Source organism: Amphiprion ocellaris, chromosome 2, assembly GCF_022539595.1.
Source record: "Amphiprion ocellaris isolate individual 3 ecotype Okinawa chromosome 2, ASM2253959v1, whole genome shotgun sequence".
NCBI classification, from domain to species: Eukaryota; Metazoa; Chordata; class Actinopteri; family Pomacentridae; genus Amphiprion; species Amphiprion ocellaris.
In genome coordinates this window covers 21,952,493-21,971,799 of record NC_072767.1, presented here as the reverse complement: position 1 = coordinate 21,971,799, position 19,307 = coordinate 21,952,493, and the positions used below count along the sequence as shown (strand labels likewise).

General features: G+C 38.8%; 1 protein-coding gene across 1 annotated transcript; it reads right to left on the bottom strand.

Moving 5' to 3' along the window:
* Positions 1-656: 656 nt before the first annotated feature.
* On the bottom strand, positions 657-19,287 carry si:ch73-61d6.3 (occludin). Its single transcript, XM_023287812.3, has 9 exons — positions 19,031-19,287; positions 14,337-14,919; positions 12,470-12,661; positions 11,709-11,876; positions 6,785-6,948; positions 4,181-4,399; positions 3,272-3,443; positions 2,380-2,421; positions 657-2,121 (listed from the first exon to the last, which is right to left on the bottom strand). The coding sequence occupies exons 2-9, from the start codon at positions 14,901-14,903 to the stop codon at positions 2,023-2,025; spliced, it is 1,623 nt and encodes a 540-aa protein (XP_023143580.1). The 5' UTR covers positions 14,904-14,919; positions 19,031-19,287; the 3' UTR covers positions 657-2,022.
* Positions 19,288-19,307: the final 20 nt, after the last annotated feature.

Sequence of the window (19,307 nt, the reverse complement as noted above, 5' to 3'; positions counted from 1 at the left end):
CTCAGCGGGTCTCCGTCTCCTCTTAATGCATCCATTCTTACATGCAAATAACTGGACGAACAACCACACATAAGCATCTGCAGTAGTTATCAGTCGGGGACTGTTTATAACTTATTTAAACAAATGTGCGAGGCTGACATGAGAAAGTTCATACATGTTTATCTGTAAGCTCTTCTTTCATCAGACTAAACACTGTGTGCATTCGCCCTCATTATATGCTTTAGTAACTGGCCCTCAATTGTACATTTAATGTTTTAATCCAGCATTATTTTGCAAACACAATACTGATTAACATAAAGTAATTCCAGGATCCTAAGGACATCTTCACATTTGGAGACTTTGTAGTTGGTTGTACATTAAAATAGCTTTAACTCTTCTTAAATATTTTATTCTATGTGTGAAGTTCAACTGCAAATAGTTAACTATGACAGTTTGTAATATCAAGTGTACATGGGACAAAATATAGATTGGGAAGCAGTAAACTATTGTAAAATGCTTTTACTTACCAAGAGAGGGCAGCAACAGCTTACATCAGACTCACTGGGATGATCTGCTGGATCAATAGAATTCCCTGACAAGGTCTTCCTGCTCTCCCTGCTGGACACTTACTGTAGCTGCACAGACCTCCAAATCAAGCAGCAAATTATTACCAATAATACTTTCAGAGAATTAGAAATGTTTATTACTTACTGAATTCAATACCTTTTAGACAACATAATTTATGGAAGTATACAGTTACAAAAATGGTCTTTTATAATAGCATCAAAGAAAATAAATTCTTACAAAAATAAATGGCTCGCAAATGGTTTGTAAAATGATAATGTTCTTCATAAAAATACAAACGCATGACAAATCAAAATTGTGTCTAAACAGTTTTAAAATGTACAGAAGATCGTAGCTCTTTATACATGTAATGGATTAATACAAAATCACAGCAGATTTCATTGGCAACAGATCAAAAAAAAGAGTTTAGCTTATAGACAGTGAGACAGGCATGTTTTACATTATATTGAGGAGTGTGCATGATAAAAAAAACATTAAAATTGTTTGGCTAATTTTACCGATTTGCTTTGCGTAAGAACATTTTAACTGACCGCTGCCTAAAAAAACAAGTCACTATGGATCTTTAGTGTGTACAAATACTAGGCGATCTAAAGGGCTGCTCTAACAGTCATACTGTGAATTTGTTCTTGGCAAATAGTATCAACAGAATTCATTAAAAAAATACATGTACAATAAAAACAATGTCACACATATCTCATTGGCCAGTTTGTCCCCTTTTTGGTCTCACCAAATCAGTATAAAAAGCTTAGTGTCACCAAAAACCAGTACAATAATAAAATACACAATCCCACCAGAAAGCAGTTAACTTCATTGACACTTAAGGTAGTTACAAACACTGATACACAAGAAAGAAAAGCTCAGCTAAAGTTCATTTGTGACAAAGATAACACCATGTCAAGGGTTAAAGAAACTGCATATTTGCTCAAAAACTATCCCAGCAACCTGTCTCACGCATTACTACACTGTCTACAGTACTGCTTTTATCTGCGGAGAAGAAACAAAGAAAAGTTGCCAATCTGCAGAACAAATAGAACCGTAGAAACTGAGTACAGTGTTATCACAGGTGGCTGAAGATCGAGTGACTTTCAAACCACCTTTCTCCTGCCGCACCCTCTGATCTTCACATGTGGCTGCACACTGCAAACACTGGGCCGGACCTTTAGAGAAATGGCAGTGTTCCTCTGAAAAAACTACAACTGGGGGTCCTTTTTAAAAAAAAACAAAAAATTTAAATGTGGTGATTAAATGTAAGTGATCAGAGAATGAAAGTGACTCTAAATTATTAGTAATTTACAGTATGTTCCCTGCGTGTGTGTCAGCAGTATGTATGTGTTTCCCACAACTTTGGTCTCAGCATGTCACATGGTCTCTGTAGCATTTTGGAGTGTATTTTGGCCCATGTCTGTGAGCATTTGCTGTGTCAGCCACAGAGCAGAGAGTCAGGACTGGGTGGATTCTTCAGTGGTTCTTGTCATAGTCCTTCACCATGCGTTTGATGTGGAACAGTTTGTGTCTCAGTCTGCGACACTCTTTCTTCTTAGACTGGTAGTTTGGTGTCTGCAGAGGAGAGACAGCACAGAGGGGTCATTTAATACAGCTACAGCAGTAATAAAACCTCTGGGGGAGATTGTCAGCCGAGGTCATGTAGAGAGAGCACTAAGCAGTTACAGAGGTGTTATATTCAAAGAATCCCATAACAATGAAATCAGACGACATCTTGTAGCTGTTGTAGATTGATGCTGCTTTAAATATCTGCATAATAATGTTATCACGTGCAAGTTTATGAGAAAAATGGCCACAGAAATGTGCCCTCACCTGCTTCAGATCCTTCAACTGATTATATTCCTCTGCTACAGCCTGAAAAACAGAGAGAAAAACATTTGGTAAGACTGAAGGATTCTTTCCTTTTCCTTTTCCTTGATGATCAATTATCTTTTGAGAGCACAGTGAGGTTTGTCTTATGTAACAAGTTTTAGTATGACTATCTGAGTCACTATTACCTGTCATTAGGGACTGTGTCACGTATAGATGAGGTAAAGGACTGAAAGCTTGCAACATCAGTTATCAGGTCAAAGACAGCATGTCTTACTTGAGTCAGATATGTTGTACATATGATCTGATCACGTGTGTGGTTACTGTGTTTTCTGTTCTTCCGTCTGAGTACAATATTACAATTATTTCCTTCAACACGTCTTACAAACTTCATCGCAGGTGAACTACAGGGATCATTGTTTGCATTACAACAGCGCAGCTTTCTGATACTGAACACTTAATATTGTTTTGTTTTCATAATGAATATGGAGTTTTTGCTTTAAAGTCCCATAACGTTAAGGGAGCTAAAAAAAAAAAAACAAAAACATAACAATGAAGTGTGTGAAAAAGAAAAAGGTCACACTCCCCTGTACTTTACTCAGTGAAAACAGACACAATGATAACATTTTAATAGGTCTACTCTCAAATGTACTGTGTAATGTGAAATCAGTATATAACTTTGTCACATCTTGTCAATTTTGACCCTTAAGTGTTCATACCAAACACAAGAATTTCTTAACTGAAATGGTTTATTTCTGCGTCTTAATCTACTGTGTGAATTATACTGATCATTTCTGTTACATTCCTGATTTGTGATTTAGGCTCATTTTGGAATCTATAGCAGATTTGCTTTTGGTTTAATGATTTTAGGAGGTGAGTACTATGTCTATCTAACCTGGTATTTGGCAGAGGTGTCATCCAGTGTGTCCAGCTGCCGGCTCAGTTTGTTCAATTGATCATTTATGTCGTCCATCTCGGCACAGAGGCGCTTGTACTCCCGAAGATCAGTATCAAACTCTCTCTTATAGCCATGTCGCTGAGCATCTGATGTTATCTCCGGGTACATACTGGAGGAAAAGAGTCAGAAGAAGAAAGTGGTGCACAATGATGGAGAACTGGGAGGTTATGAAAGAAAAATAAACTTCAGCATTGGAGATCAACTTGCATCAGTCAGATGCAAAAAAGGACCTGAAAATGACAACTTACAACCTTCACAATGGTTATCAAGTTTACTACTGAAGCACAGGAACACAGTACATGGGTCAAGGAGGTTTAAATTCTGGTTACAATAATGGTGAAATCAATTCAAAATGCCTCCCCCTGGGATGTTTATGAAAAAGGGACTGAATACAACTTGATAAGAGCACTGTCTTACTGACTCACATTTTTTGTACCTTTGTCCCAGTTCTCAGTATGCCCGAGTACAACTCCTGAGAGCTGGCATGCCTCAGAGGATTAACTACTCTCCTGGCCAGAATGAGGAATATACAGCCTGTGGCCTTTTCCGAGCTTTGTTGTTGAAGCCTCCATTACCTGACTGTCATTTTACGTACATTTTTCAAATAAAAAAAATGTTCTAGCTGCATTTTCCTGTACACCAAGTTACTGTCACATGAGCTGGGTTTTCTGAGCCTACAGTTATTAATTCATGTCAGAGAATCTAGGACTGATCCTGAGGGAGCAATGGTATTTGACTGCAATCTACATTCTGAGTTCTTGGCTAATGACATTTTCATTTCTAATCCAGACAATATGTGAGCAGCTTGAGGACAGAGTAGTACAGTCATGGATGTTTAGTTCTTACCTCTCCCATTCTTCATCATCAAGTTCATTGCCTGTCTCTCCTCCTGTGGTGTACTCTGTTTCATACTGGGACTCGTCCAGCTCTGGGTTTCTTCTGCGTCTCTTGCCCCTGTTGGCAGAGGGTTTGCGACCTCCACCTGTCTCCTCTGAAGGGCTGGAGCTGGTGCCCCCACTGTGGGAAAACATTTCTGACGGTCGGCTGGTTGTTCTCTGTGAGTACCTGTGTGACAGCAACAAGGAGATTACACAGTTTAGTCAACTGGCTTACAGTGGGACTCCCTGAAGAGTTGATTATAAGTTTAAAAGCCTTGCAATCTGCTTTTTACTGTGAGCAATACGCACATGCAGTTTTAACAGTGATTTAGGTTATTTCAAAAGAGACATTTCTACATTTGTCTGTTTAGGGAAAAAAAGGCATCCTTCCACACACTAAAACATTTGAATTAAAATGTGGTGGCAGCTGAGACATTGCTCATCCATGTTGCTGCCATGGTCACGTGACAAACTACACTTACAAGATCCTAATTAATGATCAACTTTTGCACATTATGCAGCTGGAACTAGCAACTGTTTAACCTAGCACAAAGACTGCAGCTGTGGTTTATAAACAATTGGCTGTTCTAAGGTGAGCTTTGTACAAATCTTTGTATCATAAAGCTCAGATAAAAGAGAAAACAGTTTCCAAAGATGACAAATATTAAAAAGATGGGAACTGTCAGGGCAAAAATATTATTATTTGAAATGATTTTTTTTTTTTTTTTTTTAATCAAGACCTACTGTGTAAATTTATGAGCTTTGGAGGTATTCATAAGCAATGCATTTCCCCTTGCTTCAAGTTTTCAGTTTGCTAGTTGAAGCTTAAAATATGTGGTACTGTATCAATATTTTTCCTGCAAAACTGCAAAAATGCCTTTGATCGAAGTGCATGACAGAATGCATATTTGTATATGAGAAAATATTGACCTTTGTTTCAAACAAATATACGAGGAGTGCAACATGGAATAGCATTCATAGTGTTGAAAAATCTCATGAATGTCTAAATTAATTCACTGGAATGCAAGCAATTAGAGAAAGAAATTAAACTCCAAGAACATTGTGACCGAAATAACTTCGGTAACTTGTTACTGATATGGCCCAGACAGACGGCATATGGACGAAGGCAGACACTTTGAACCACTAATGATTACTGTTGCTTACAACCTACAATCTGACTGAGCCATATGGAGGCCCTCAGCAACCAGAAAGCAGGTACAGCTCTATAATAACGCATGCGGGAAACATGCTCAATTTTGCTGGTTTGTAGGGATTTGTAGAGGAATCCAAATCCAGTGGCACAGATATTACAAGTTCTTACAAAAGGCTAAATTATGTCAACAACAGAGCACATTGCAGGTCTTCAGGCTAACATTCTTCTGCTTATGAAAATGCCATCTCTGTTTACTTGGTGAGTGAGAAAATCATTTTCTGTACTTTCAACCGACCATCTTGTGTGCTAAATTCAATGGTCTGTGCAGTTAACAGCACAGTCTGCACTAAAGGCTTTACACATAAATTGTAGAAATGAGATTGACTTGTTTTTTACAGTAATGGAGATGTTATGAAACTATAGAGAGAAGTGTACATGATGTGTCACCAGTCTTATAGGCACTAAAACAAACAAAAACAAGGTGCTTCAGAAATAATTCCTAGTTTTGATGAGAAGCAAATACATAAGTTCACAAACATCCTGCCTTTTCTCCTCCTCAGAGAATTCAATGAACACAAGAAAAAAACAAAAAAACAAAAGAAAGTTAATCCAACAAAGGCTCAAAGGTCACACAGACTGTTCTCTTTTGTGGGTAGGGCAAGATGTTTTCATGGGCTTTATAACAGACTGGTGATTAGATATTGCTTGTGTGAGTCACATGTTTCGAGGCTGATTCATTTTGGGCCTTGCTTTATAGGATACAAACTTAAATGTTGCGACCACTTGCTTCACATAAATTAATATTTTAAAAAACTCTGCTTTCTGCAAGTGGATTTTCAACACATCTCTCCAACTAGAAGGACATTACAAGCAACAAGACATAGTAATAATAAAAAAAAGAAAATTCTAATCTTGTATCTTTGTGCCAATTATCTCCTTGTATATAAATACATATCAAAAAATTGTGCCAAACATTTTTGCTATAATAGCTTTTTTTTCTTCCTGTAGTAGAATAGAGTGTTTTTGATGACTAATCCAATCAAATGCGATTTAGAGCAATTGCATGACCTCGCCAATATAGCTAACACAGTGATATCATCACTTTTTTTCAAAAAAAAAAAAAAGTGCTTCATGGAACTGTAAGCTCAAATGGGGCAGAGAAACCTGACCTACCAGAGAGGTATTGGGAAGAGTGGATTATTTGTACGAAACATGACACAAAACAAATAAATTTGAGTAATTGTGAAGATACAGATTAGGAGGAAAAGAGGATGGGTATACGGAAATATGTATTTGTGGCAACTGTCTCTTCAATACTGTATTGTATGTGTACTCATTTTACTGTTTTAAAATCTGAAAACCAAATAAAAAATTATATTTTCAAAACAGAGAATGGGCTGAATAAGCAGTGTCACTGACTCGTTGTGGTCGTAGATGTCCTCATTATAGGAGCTGCTGTCCACCTTGGCTGGGGGGTAGGAGATGACACTGTTAGCTGAGGCGTTGAGCAGCCCGCCTCCCTTCTCTGACACCAGCAGGGTAGGGGCATCCTGAACACTGCGGCTTTCCTCCACATTGTTCACCTACAGCAGGCAGGAAAAAACAAAAGGAACAAGCTCAGCAAACACAAACAAACAACTGAAACACTCACAAAGACCAGGTCAACCCACAGGCTCATATTCCGACTATTATCCTGTTAAAGAAACCATTACTCCTCTATTTTTCCTATGTTCGTCTAATATTAAATAATCTAATGGCATTTTTAGATTCTTTTATCGCCATCAGAGGAAAACTTTGAAAACTGCAAATCAGAGCATCTTAAAGTGAAAAGGGAAACTGGGCAGCATTAGCTTCAACAATTGACTTTTAAAGGAGACAATAGAGAGACAACAGTATGATAATTAGTGCTTAAAGTTTGAGTGAGCAGTCAGGCAAGAAATTACACATCACAATCCAGCTACTCAGTCAAATGAGGGCTTTCTGCTTGATTCCCAGTGCATGAAAAGGTTGAGAGGGCAAAAACAAAGAGGGGCTAAGGGTTAATCAGAAAGAAAAAAAAATATGAATAAAACTAATTGTTTGAAAATGTAATCTAATACCTTTGATGGTTTCTTGTCTATGGGAGGTTAGCATGTTTTTAAGGCTGTTTCTGATGACCTTATAACCTACAATTATACAGCAACTCACAGGAACATTATATACACACTAAGTAACATACAATAATTCCAGCTTTCCTTTCATTTCTATTGTCTTTTGTCCTTGTGAACACCTGGACCGGATCTGCTCTTCCTTTCTGTCTTTAAACAACAGGAGTGTCCCATGTAAAACATTTACTTTAATCTGTATCTCCAAGTCCTTCCTGTGAGGTCAGAGAGTCAGAAAAGAATTCTTCAAAATGAAAGCCTCAGGATTCGCCTCTGCTTCATCTCGCAACTTTATCGACAATTAGACAACTTTTCGAAGACCTCTACACAAAGTAGTAAGCCCAAATTTGAAACAGATCCTATTACCTGGAAGGTTAGCCCAGCTTTACACTAGCCAAAAATCTGACTCTTGTTAGAGGTGACAAATTCATACTGAATAAGTATATAAAAACTCTTGTGAAACATCGACCCGCTTTCTGCTTTTTAGGGTGGTAGCTCATAGCACAATTCTCTAAATTCCTTACAGTGTAGAAGCATAAATAAAAATCAGCACTCCCCCCAAAAAACAATAATCATGATGGGTGGAGTGTTTAGCTAGGGGAGAGCTGCCCTTCTTGCAGCTGCAGGAGAATCCTGTTTGAAGAGAGTAGTCCGTGTAAGAATCCCAACAATGCCCTCTCAGTGTGCAGCACAGCGACTACTGGGCTGTGAGCAGGGTGTAAGCACAATAAGAATGTCTGAGAGCCCTGGACCTGGTGAAGCAAAGCCAGGAGGCCAAGATGGAGAGAGACATGGAAAGGCTTTTAGACAGTGGTGGATGATGAGGACGCAGTGAGGCATAGAGAAGTAAAAATGAAGAAGTACTTGTGAATAAAAGATGAATGAGTAGAAGAGCTGTGGCAGTGAAACAAAGACGGTCATGAAGGCGCGAGTAGGAACCAAGGACGCGTGTTGAGAAAGAAAAACTGAACCACAGTTCAAGTGAAAAAGCAAATATGTTTCCTGTATGTAAGTTCTCCAATACCTGCTTGAATAACTAAGTAACACTATCATTTTTTCATGCATGTGCTCTACCAAAGATTATGCTACTTGTGTTGCAAAACATGCTTTTATATCAGGACATATTGAGCAGCTGTAATGCAGTGAATGCTGCACTAAATGATTGAAAACTGATTGATTTTACGTTAAAATCTGAATTTAATGGAATCCATATTTCAAATCCCAGGAGACGCAGTTGCAATAATAATTTTCACCTCCGATGTCTTAACTAGTTGTGTAAACTAAACTGAGTGTGAGGATGCCAACCGAGGACAGCAACATCTGTAAACAGCAGCCACCACATGAGGTCAGTTGTAGCTGAGCAGGATGGCAGGTATCTGTAACTTTTCTTACCTCTAAATGCCCAAATTGAAAAGAAACAATCCAAGAGTTCTTAAGTTATTTTATTTAAGACTACATAGTCAATAAACTGCTGAATTTATTTTTTGAATAAAAAATCACAACATAAATGATCAGTTGGATATTTTTTAGAAAAATTGCAATCAGATTTTTTTCTAATTTATGCGGCAGAAAGTATGCTTTGCTCTCTATAGTTCACCTACATTTTTTACTATACCATTATTGCAAATGGTTATTTCCACGTGAGGACATGTATAATCATGTTCTACTACAGCATGAAACCACATCCACTCAGTGTTTGGATGTTTTAATCTATGAAGCTTGTTCAGGATGCTTTCACCCTCCATCTGTGCAGCACTTCAGTGGTTCCAGCACACAGACAGCCCTGCAGAAACTAGCTCCGGTGACCTCATGCAGCAGACACAATGCGGCCCCCCTGGGCGAGCTGAATGAAGCCTGTGTGTGAGGTCATCAGAGCGAGCCAGGCCTCCCCGAGCTCAGCAACAGAGATGGGTCCAAACTCAAACCAACCACAGCCACCGACTGTCAGTGGCCCAGTGTTTAAATTAGCCAAACCAGCCTGATCACTCATTTTGTGGCAGAGATATGTAGGTAGAGTACAAGCAAAGGAGATATGCTAGTGCAACGTGGAAGCTGAAAATGAGGAAATAAGAACGGGCAGGACTTAAAGACACTGTTACAAAGATAAAATATGTGTGTTGGTCATAGTACAGTCATTATCGCAAAACAATAAAGGCACACTCTGACTGACATGCTTCTGTAAAGAACACAGTCTTCAGGCAGTAAAATCAACTTTGTTACACTACCTACATGCTGTAGTCTATGTTTGAAACTACGTTGGAGTCTGTTTTAAAATATGAACAAATAATTATCTGTTTGCAATGACCATCAAATCTTCTAAGATTTAGCTTTTTTTTAAACTCTGCTTTTTGTCACAAACCTTTAAACGCTACACATACCTTTTTTTTTACAGCAGCATGTAAATGAAAAATGTTTAAGCTGAGTGGTAACGCAGACTTCATTACTGTACCTACAATATGTGTGATGACATCAGTGAGCATGGCTCCATTACTAGACACTAGTGCTAGTCATAGGATTCAATTTGAGCTTGTCTCATTTACTCTGCTCTGCCTGTGCGTCTCTGTGTGCATGATGCCATGCTCTAAGCAACCTCTCTCAAAAACAAACAGCTCTATATAATCCACTATAACAACATGCCTGTTAAGTGTTTCTTCTGGTATTTTCCAGTCTTTGAAAAAGATCCACTGTTCCATGAAAATATTTTCTCAAATCTTTACAAAGTTATGGTCGCACATAAACAATTAGGAAACACTGTAATTATCACCAACAATTAGCATGTTTAAATCAATATGGGGATTTGAGGGGAGATGGTAAGCTAGCAGTATTTAGTTATCTTTCATGATGTTTTTCTGCGTATTTAAATAAGCTTTCCGTTTTGCTGGTTTATATCAATTTCTTACTTTTCTCATTTCAAGTCTGTATGTACTGTATGTGCTCTATATCATGTCTGCTCGTATTGATTTCTTTTCTTGACATTCTTCTGCTCAATGTGTATACATACAAAGAATGTGGGCACTTTCCACTGAGTTATAAGACAGAAACAATAAGACAAGCACACACATGTCGGTGTACTTCGCTGAATGTCGAAATACTCAATTAGTGCTGTTTTATTAACAATTACATTTCCAAACCTGAGCTTTTTTATTTTTTCACTTTCTTATGTTACCACACTGTTACTCTGTGACATTCACTGTATGAAACTGGCATCATTTGAAAAGTGTCAGGTCAAGTCAATCAGCCAATATCTAAAGTAACAGTCAAATATGAGTGCCATGTTGTCGACATCTAAAAAGCTTGAAGGCAGGCTCTCTTGAAACCACCTGGCTGCTTACTATCTTCTCAGGTGGTTAATGATTACTCAGAGTGAAACCAGGTCGTAGCCCATGAGCAAACACTCACTGGCCGCTATCAGCCCTGACCCTGAACAAAGTGACTCAGTCAGAGGAAACAGTGTTTCACGGTAGCGTGACTGCTTCCTAACTGGATCTTATAAACTAATAAACATTTCTATATGAGGCTCCTCTAGGACTTTCGACCTATAAAGACGTACGTCAGATGTGCGTTGCTTTAGATAAAAGCTTCTGTTAAATGAAACTGTACGATTGTAGAATTGTAAAGCAATAGAAACGTATGACACATGCAAGGTAGTAATAAGCTTTACAACGTCTCTTGGGTCATACAGCAAAGTTATATGTTAAAAATAGCATAACAAGTGACAGACTAACCTCAGGAATGTGCAAGTCTCAGCTTGGCTATTTACTGGACCTGCATCACCACAACTGACTACCTGTTTTTGTAACTGATGACTACCTGAGCAGTCAGATGTCTACCTCACTGATGACCAAACAACTCACTTACTTTACATGGAAGGTAATATAAAACGGTGAAAAACTATTTTCCATTTGGCAGCAAGTCTCATAATGTGGCAGAGATGAAAGTATATCAATCAGTTTTGGTGGCTGAATTTTCTGTGCAGAAAAGCCACTGAAGCTGAACATTTAATCATCTAATAAAATCGGTCATTGTATTTCATCCTTAGACTGGATTTAAACACTGTGTGATCCTATTCATTTGACGGCAAGCTGTGCATGCAAAAACTCCAGTTCAGGCTAGGTCAAAATGTGCTGTTCTTTTTTTGCTTTTAATCCCATGTAAACCCAGTCTTATCAAACTGTGTTTACCATCCTGTTGTCTCTTACCCATTCCTCAACATCTCTGCCCTCTGAGGCCTTTCCGCCAACGAGAGGCTCTTCCCAGTAGATATTTGGTTTTCCGTGCCGCCAGATCTTCCCTCTTGTTTTGTGTGCAAAGAAAGCAGCGACACAAAAGGCGATGACAACCAGGAATCCACACACCATGGCAATTGCCTGATAAAGCAAGAACATGACTATGAAATGTGGCAAATTCTCAAGGAGGTAAGCTCTGAGATAAAGCTGGTTCACTGTCGTACAAAAAGCACACAAATATACAACTGTGGCATGATTATGAGAAATATATCCCATTTTGCAGCACCAAGTACTGTAACTGTAACAAATGCTTCATGACACATCACAAAACAGTACTGGACAGATAATATGACAAGCTATGATATATTATGTGTTTCTAAAGTGTCTCACTTTGCCTAACTTTATCAAATCATTGTAGCTGTGGATTATTTTTTCAATTACAGAAGAGTGAAAACAGAAAACAAATCAATAACAGTGAGCCATATACGTATTTGATAGGAAAAATGTTACATATGACATTTGACAAAATGTCAGATATTTTCTTAATGTTTTCTTTTAGTCTGATTTACATAAAATACATCTTGGCTTTTAAATGTTGATACTAAGGACTCGCTGCTTCATAAATCTATAAACTAAAATTTTTGTGGCCTTTAACACTCATCCAGATCTACATGAAATGATATTGGAAACTGAACAAATCCAACAATTGTATATTAACAAACAAAGGTACAGACCTCCTGTGGGTCCACAAAGCAGTAATGATACAGGTACTGGTTGTACATGGGGAAGCCTCCCACTCCTCCCATCTGGGAGTACTGTGTCTGGTAGAGGTTCTGGCACATCATGAGCATTGGATTGTACATAATATTGGAAGAGCTCTGGGCCATGGGGTTCACCCCAACAATGTAGACAATGTTTAGGATGCCCTGAAAAAGACACAGAATTAGTACAATGACATCCAGGCATATTAATATTCGTAAATATAACATCTGTTGGTTGATTACTGATAGAGACTTACAGAAGTACCCCTGAGAATCCAACTTAAATATGACTAAGACCACACAATCAGATAAAGTGTAGCTACACATTCATCAGTAATCATATCACACACTGTATGAAACATACTATAAAGGGTACATTAGAGAGAGGGAGACAACTTCTATGCTGGGCTAGCAAATCTCTAATGCCTCTCTAGTATTCTCTAATCTGCTTCTAATAATACAGCACTGGAGCTTACCAGTTTGCTGGAATTATATAAAAACAGCAACATTTTAGGGGTGTGTGTGTAGTGAAAAAATGCTGTCTAAACTGTAATACCACTACAGGCTTGAACATAATCTGGTTTAGCCTATTTTTTCTGAGATAATTAAAGATGGAAAGTAAAAAAAACATACAATTGAGAATCTAAATGAGAAATTACAGCAAATTTATAGAAAACTGATATAACTAATGACTCTATTTTAATACTGAAAATCAATAAACTCGAGAAAAAAAAACGTTTCTTTCTTGTTTTTTCCCATTTTTGGCTTCACAGTGATGGTATATACTCAGCAGTAAACAAACTGATGTGATCTGAGATGGTCGTGTGTATGAACATGTGTTTTAACCAACTCAGCCAGTAAATCCCCACTGGGATCTGAACAGAGTGTATACAGAGTGCTGTTTCACATTAGGGTTTTCTAAAACATGCACATTTAAATACCGTTCATAACAGAGACAGGCGTTCACAGTTTGGATTGTTAGTTGCGATATGAGCTGGGAACCACAAAATATTTGACTCTAAATTTTGCTTCAGCAGAAAAATGTGAATTCAAGCTTTAATGTCTTTGCCGTAATGATTTACATGTATTGTCTTGAATCTATTGTCTTTTATCTGTATGGTCAGGATAAAACAATTAAGCTGTTTTGTCGAGGGAGTGGTTCTGTTACCTTGTGTCTGTATAATGGTCATAGAGCTGATAAGAGGAGCTAAATGTTTTGTCCACAATGAAAGGTTCCTCTGCTGTTTCTCAGACTACTGTAAAAGCACAGCACTTAATATCTGGTGTTTTCTAAATTCTGATGAGGTGCCTTGTGTCTGACAAAAACATAAACAAAAAATTCAAATGCACACATCAGGTAGTCTATGTGTAACTGTATACAAGTGGAGATAACTATTTTACAAATTACGTCTTCACTCTAAAATAAAAAACAAACTCTAGAAATTGGTGGATTGAAAATCAAAACAATCTAAACAACACACTACAGTATAGGAAAATCATGTTATTTGGCTGTAATGTAGCCAAACCTAAGAGGTCTCACACTCCATACATCTTCTGAGGAGGTGTGTCTTAAGTGCCTGTACTTTGCTCTTGTAGACTATTGTTTTTCTGTAATATCTGCATTACTGATCCATTGTCACACATTACCAGTGTCATATGTTTTAGCAAGTTAGTAAAGCATGACCTGGTGCACAATGCACAGCAGAAACACCATTTAACAAAAAATTTGTGGCTTCAACAGGAATGGCCACACCACTAGTTGTACAATTGATGAGCAATACTGATAAATACATACAGTGAAATAACATAAATATGGAAGTAAAATGTAAATGAGTATTACCTGCAGGACAGCCAAGAAGATACTGGTTATCATGAGGGCCAGAAAGAACTTCCTGCTGCGAACTATGTTGGTTTTCGAGAAACTGGCAATGAAGAAGCCCAGTGCTCCTACAAAGCTAATGGCTGCCATGGAAATCATAGCAGTTTTGGCCGAGTAAGGAGAAATGTAGGAGCCGTAGTTTCCATATCCTCCATATCCATATCCACCATACCCTGAGCCATAGCTGCCTCCGCCGTATCCACTGCCGTAGCCCATACCAGAGCCATAGTAACCCATTCCCATACCATATCCATACTGCATATCCCACATGAGAGTGGAAGCCACACAGGCAAATATGGCCACACACAGCACTATCACTGTCGCCATCATGGCCTTGATGATTCCAGGAGGTGACAGCCATTTGTAGAAGTGCTGCGGTTTGTCCTCAACATAGTAGGATCCTGGTGGAGGCGGGTATGCGTTGTAATCACTTTGAGGACCATGGAAGCTGCCTGGAGGGCCAAAGCCATTGTTGGATGGAGGAGAGTAGACCGGTGGACTGTCGTAATGCTGTCTGTCAAACATCATTCAAGGATATTCGGAACTGTGTAAAGAAACACCAAAAAAAAAAGAGTCTGTAGAGAACTGAGAGACCAAAGTGTACTGCACCAGCTTAGACGGACTGTCCAGCTCTGTTTCTCAGTAGCACTGATATGAGTAATGCTGCATGGACAGATATGGGAAAGCTAGGCGTGACTGTCTTCGGTAATGAGGCTTAGTAACAGGACAGTGTAAATGTTTTACCATTTCTAAGGGAGTGTGATTTATGAGGGTACAATGAGAGTTGTACAAAACCTGTGATAGTGTTCGACAACTGTGCAATTTTCTCCTGCTGTCAGGTTGAGTAACTGAGGTTTCACTGAGATCAGAATATATATTAATTATTTCACAAATCAGATCACACATCTGCTTTCTGCATAAACAGAAATGAGAAATATTAAAAGAATGACCTTAGCTTTGAGGTCTCTGAACTAACAAAGTCAGAAGCAGTGTGGAGATGTCGGCACCAGGACAGGGAGTGTAGCCAAACAACAATACTTTCCTTTTTGCCTCTTCCCAGGCTGTAGGAGCCTCTCTCCAGCCCCCACAATGTCCAGACTTTGAACATTTTACATCCCGCCATTCAGCTAAAAATGTGCCTTTTTCTTCTGCTACAAATCTTACAGAGACGGGTATGCAAGGCCACAGTGTATACGACCAAACAATGCTCATTCTTCTACACTGAGCTCTACAGGGAGAGAGTGGGCAACATGTTTGACTGAAAGGGCATGTAAACAAGATGAAGTTACTGTTAAAGAGAAAAATGCTGGCTGTTTTTACCTTTCCCTGATTTTATTGCCCACTGCTCTGTCCATCTTGTGTGAATACAGTGCTCAGCACAGTTTCTATTACACTTGCAACAGACTACATCACATCATCTGCTGGAACACTGCAAAAACAAATAATTCAGCAATTGCTTTTGTTATTGACTGGTTAAGGTTTTGGAGTTACTGGATTACATTTATTTATTTATCAGAAACTATTTTGATTCATCAATTCACTGTTGATCATTTTTCAGAAAAGAAGTCAAACATTGCCCAGGTCAAGCTTGCCATACGTGATGACTGGATGCTTTTCTTTGTCATGTCTGACAGTATTATTTTGCTTAAGACAGTTAAACAAAGTACATTTGAATATTTTACCTAGACTCTGGGACAGTGTGACACTGACATTTTTCTACTATTTACTGAGGTTTTACTTAAAAAAAAACTAACAAATTTATTATCAAGGATTCTATGTACAGTACAGTTTCACTGAACTCTACAGTACCACAGTTCTGATTTTAATCACAAACCCATATTACATTTACGTGTGGTTATCATTCTGGCATCTTGGTGGGATTGTGAGCGAGGCAACGGCCATTCAGAAGTTTAGACATACAGACAGAGATACAGTCTCTGGCACTGCCCACAGTCCAATAACTCTCCGGTCTTTATGGGACTCGGGCACACACAGCAGACGAGGTCTCGCCTCAGAGCCTCCATCCCAGACACCTTCCCATTACACCCTCCCTCAATCCTTCATGTCCTTCATCCCCCTTACAATTGCTCTGTCCCTCAACTTTCTTCCCCCTTCACTCCGTGCCTCCATAACTCTTTGCCTTTGTTTCGGGAGCAGGAGGGGCAAAAGTCAAGGCTCGTCACGGGAACAGTGTTGCCATGGCGCCAGGGTAAAGAAAAAAGGAAGAAAGAAAATTGGGGCACTGTCCAGGGAGGATCAAACAAGGGCTCCTCTGTCCTGCTCCTGAGTGGAGTGAGGCGGACATGAGGCACAAAGAGGGGAGGACAGGTGGATGGGTTAGTTGTGCACAAGTGTCAGGTGTCCTATATTGTTGATCAACAGGCAGTCAGACACTGGGGCACTGGGTTATAGTTTACTTCCTGCTGCACTGTTTGATTATATTAATAACTAGCAGGAAATAATCTGAGGCTCCAGCCCTTTCCAATCGCTACACACACAACTGTGACTACTATCCTGAAAGATTTTTGTGAAATGCTCACAAAAACACTGTGTTTTGAGCCTAAAAAGCAGGTTATGAATTGAGCATTTAACTGTAGCGCTGATCTTTGGTAAGCAGAAATCCCCAGTGCATTTTTTTGAAACAATAAGCTGAAGGTAAACATAATTTATGAAGCAAAACCCCTTCTCAAATAATACTTTGATGCTCGTTCTTTTCTTAATCTTATAGTAAACTGAATATATGTGAGTTTTGGACTGCTAACCAGGTTCAACAAAACATCTGATGGCATTTAATGAAAAAAATACAATGTGCATTTTCCTTTAGTCTTTTTTTTTTATTGCAATAGATGCAAGTAATATAAGTAATTCCACAAAATGTAATTGATAATGAAAATAATCCTTAGTTTCAGTCAGACTTAGGACATGGACAAGAAAGATACCCTTGTGTCTTGCACACTGACTTTTGAGGCCCATAAAAACATAGTGATGATATATTTGGAGCATTTTCTCCTCAAAAGGAGCTCCTTTATTTCAGAGAAAATTGCCTAAATACAGTGTAGTGTACTTTTTGCTGATATCATATTCTGTAGCAGCAGCATGGCAGCAGTATTAGGAGTGACAGTAGGAACAGTAGTAGTAGAAGTGGTAGTAGTAGTACCAGTAGTAGTACCAGTAGTAGTAGTAGAGTGGTGTTTGTCTAAAGCTGGCTCACACATCTCATTTTCAAGAAAGCACAGTGTTTGGACCACAGTCACAGGTCAGGTCATACACCCACCAGCAACAAGCTGAGCTCCACTGCAACACAGAGACTCTATCATCTGCCGCTGATAATGGAATTCCAGTTATACAGTCACATGTCTTACATCTGTCAAAAACAATTAGGCCCCTGCCCTATGTGGGCTAAGACCCACTGGCATACACACAGGGGTCAGCCAAGACTTCCTGCCCAAAAACACCCCACTGAAAAATCTCCTGGACCAGGAAAACACAAGACACAGGCTGATACGCAAACAGTTGCAAATATTTTGGGTACACCGTTGTAAAACTAATGCACTACTACAAAAACTGAGATTGTGTGAAGTTTATTTTGGAGAGCTGTGTGAGGCTATAGAGCAGAAACAATAAGCAGACTAATCCGTCTGTCAATCGAAGCACCAAAGGATCAAATGAGAAAAATAGCAGGTGAAATTAAGGCAGATATCAGTTATTTGTAGCCCTGCTATTTTGGCCACTCAAAATAATTTATGGAAACTACATACAAAAAAAAAAAACAAAAAAAAAACAACCTTGAAGCTGAAAGCAATGCTATGAAAATCAGCAGATCTAGAAACTACAGATCACCAAAAACTCACCACCCTAATAAAAACAGGATTTATTACAGGGGCTGCTGTATTGAACTGCATTAGTTTTAAACAGGTGTACCTTATGAAGTGGCACCTAAGTGTAATTAATCTGACATTACAGTAACTATTAGCCTGTAATCCACGACTAAAAAAAAAATCAGCACTAACAGGTGATATGATAATGAGTTAATACTACTGTAGATATGTTATGCAGCATTTTTCTGAACATAGAGGTACTTCACACACATATGAGTCATACTTATGGGTGATGAGGTGTGTTTAACTGCTTCGCTTGTGTTTACATACATCATTTGTGTGCACACACATTTAAAACCACCACCAAAAAGACTAAAGTGAGCGCAGGCTGTGAAGCTGTGTGGTGATTTTTGATGATGAGGCTACTGTTGATTTAACAATGGGCGCTTTAAACGTTACTTCTCGTAATTCAAGAGTAACCTATTGAAACACTCATTGGGTTTTGTATTTTATGTAAATGCTACAGAGGTTCTGGTGATTTTTCGTCGTGTGTTGTTCGCTGTATTGTCCCAGCAGACCTCTGATATAAGTCGTGTTAGGCCCATTTCTTCAATTACAGAGAAGCTAACTGCGTGATGGTGTTAGCTAGTTAGTGATTAGAGACCCACCTGTCGAAGTTACAAATCTACTTAGAGTTAAATGACAAACTTTATGGAACAAAAACGACTTTGAAGAACTTCATAAAAATACTGATGCAAGCTTAACTGACTAGTTTATCAGAAAAGGTTCACAGTTTGCTGTTGAAATCACTTTTTTCCACCTTAACGGTTCTCTTACCTGAGGATCGCAGAGGGGGAATAAACACTTGACCAATGTCCGTCCGTGTTTCCTGTCAAAACTCTCCTTCCTCTCAAAGCTGGAGGCAGTTTAGGGATAAAACGTGTCCGTCAGAATATTACCGTGTTTCTGAGTCGGTGTTAAAGTGAACTTCTTTGCTTGAGGCCAACTTTAACAGTGTTTTCTGGGTTTCCAGCAGCGGTCCCGGAGGAGACTCTCACCCAACGCTCCTCTGAACAAGTGCTTTGTCCCGCCTGTCCGCGGTGATCAGGCCCGC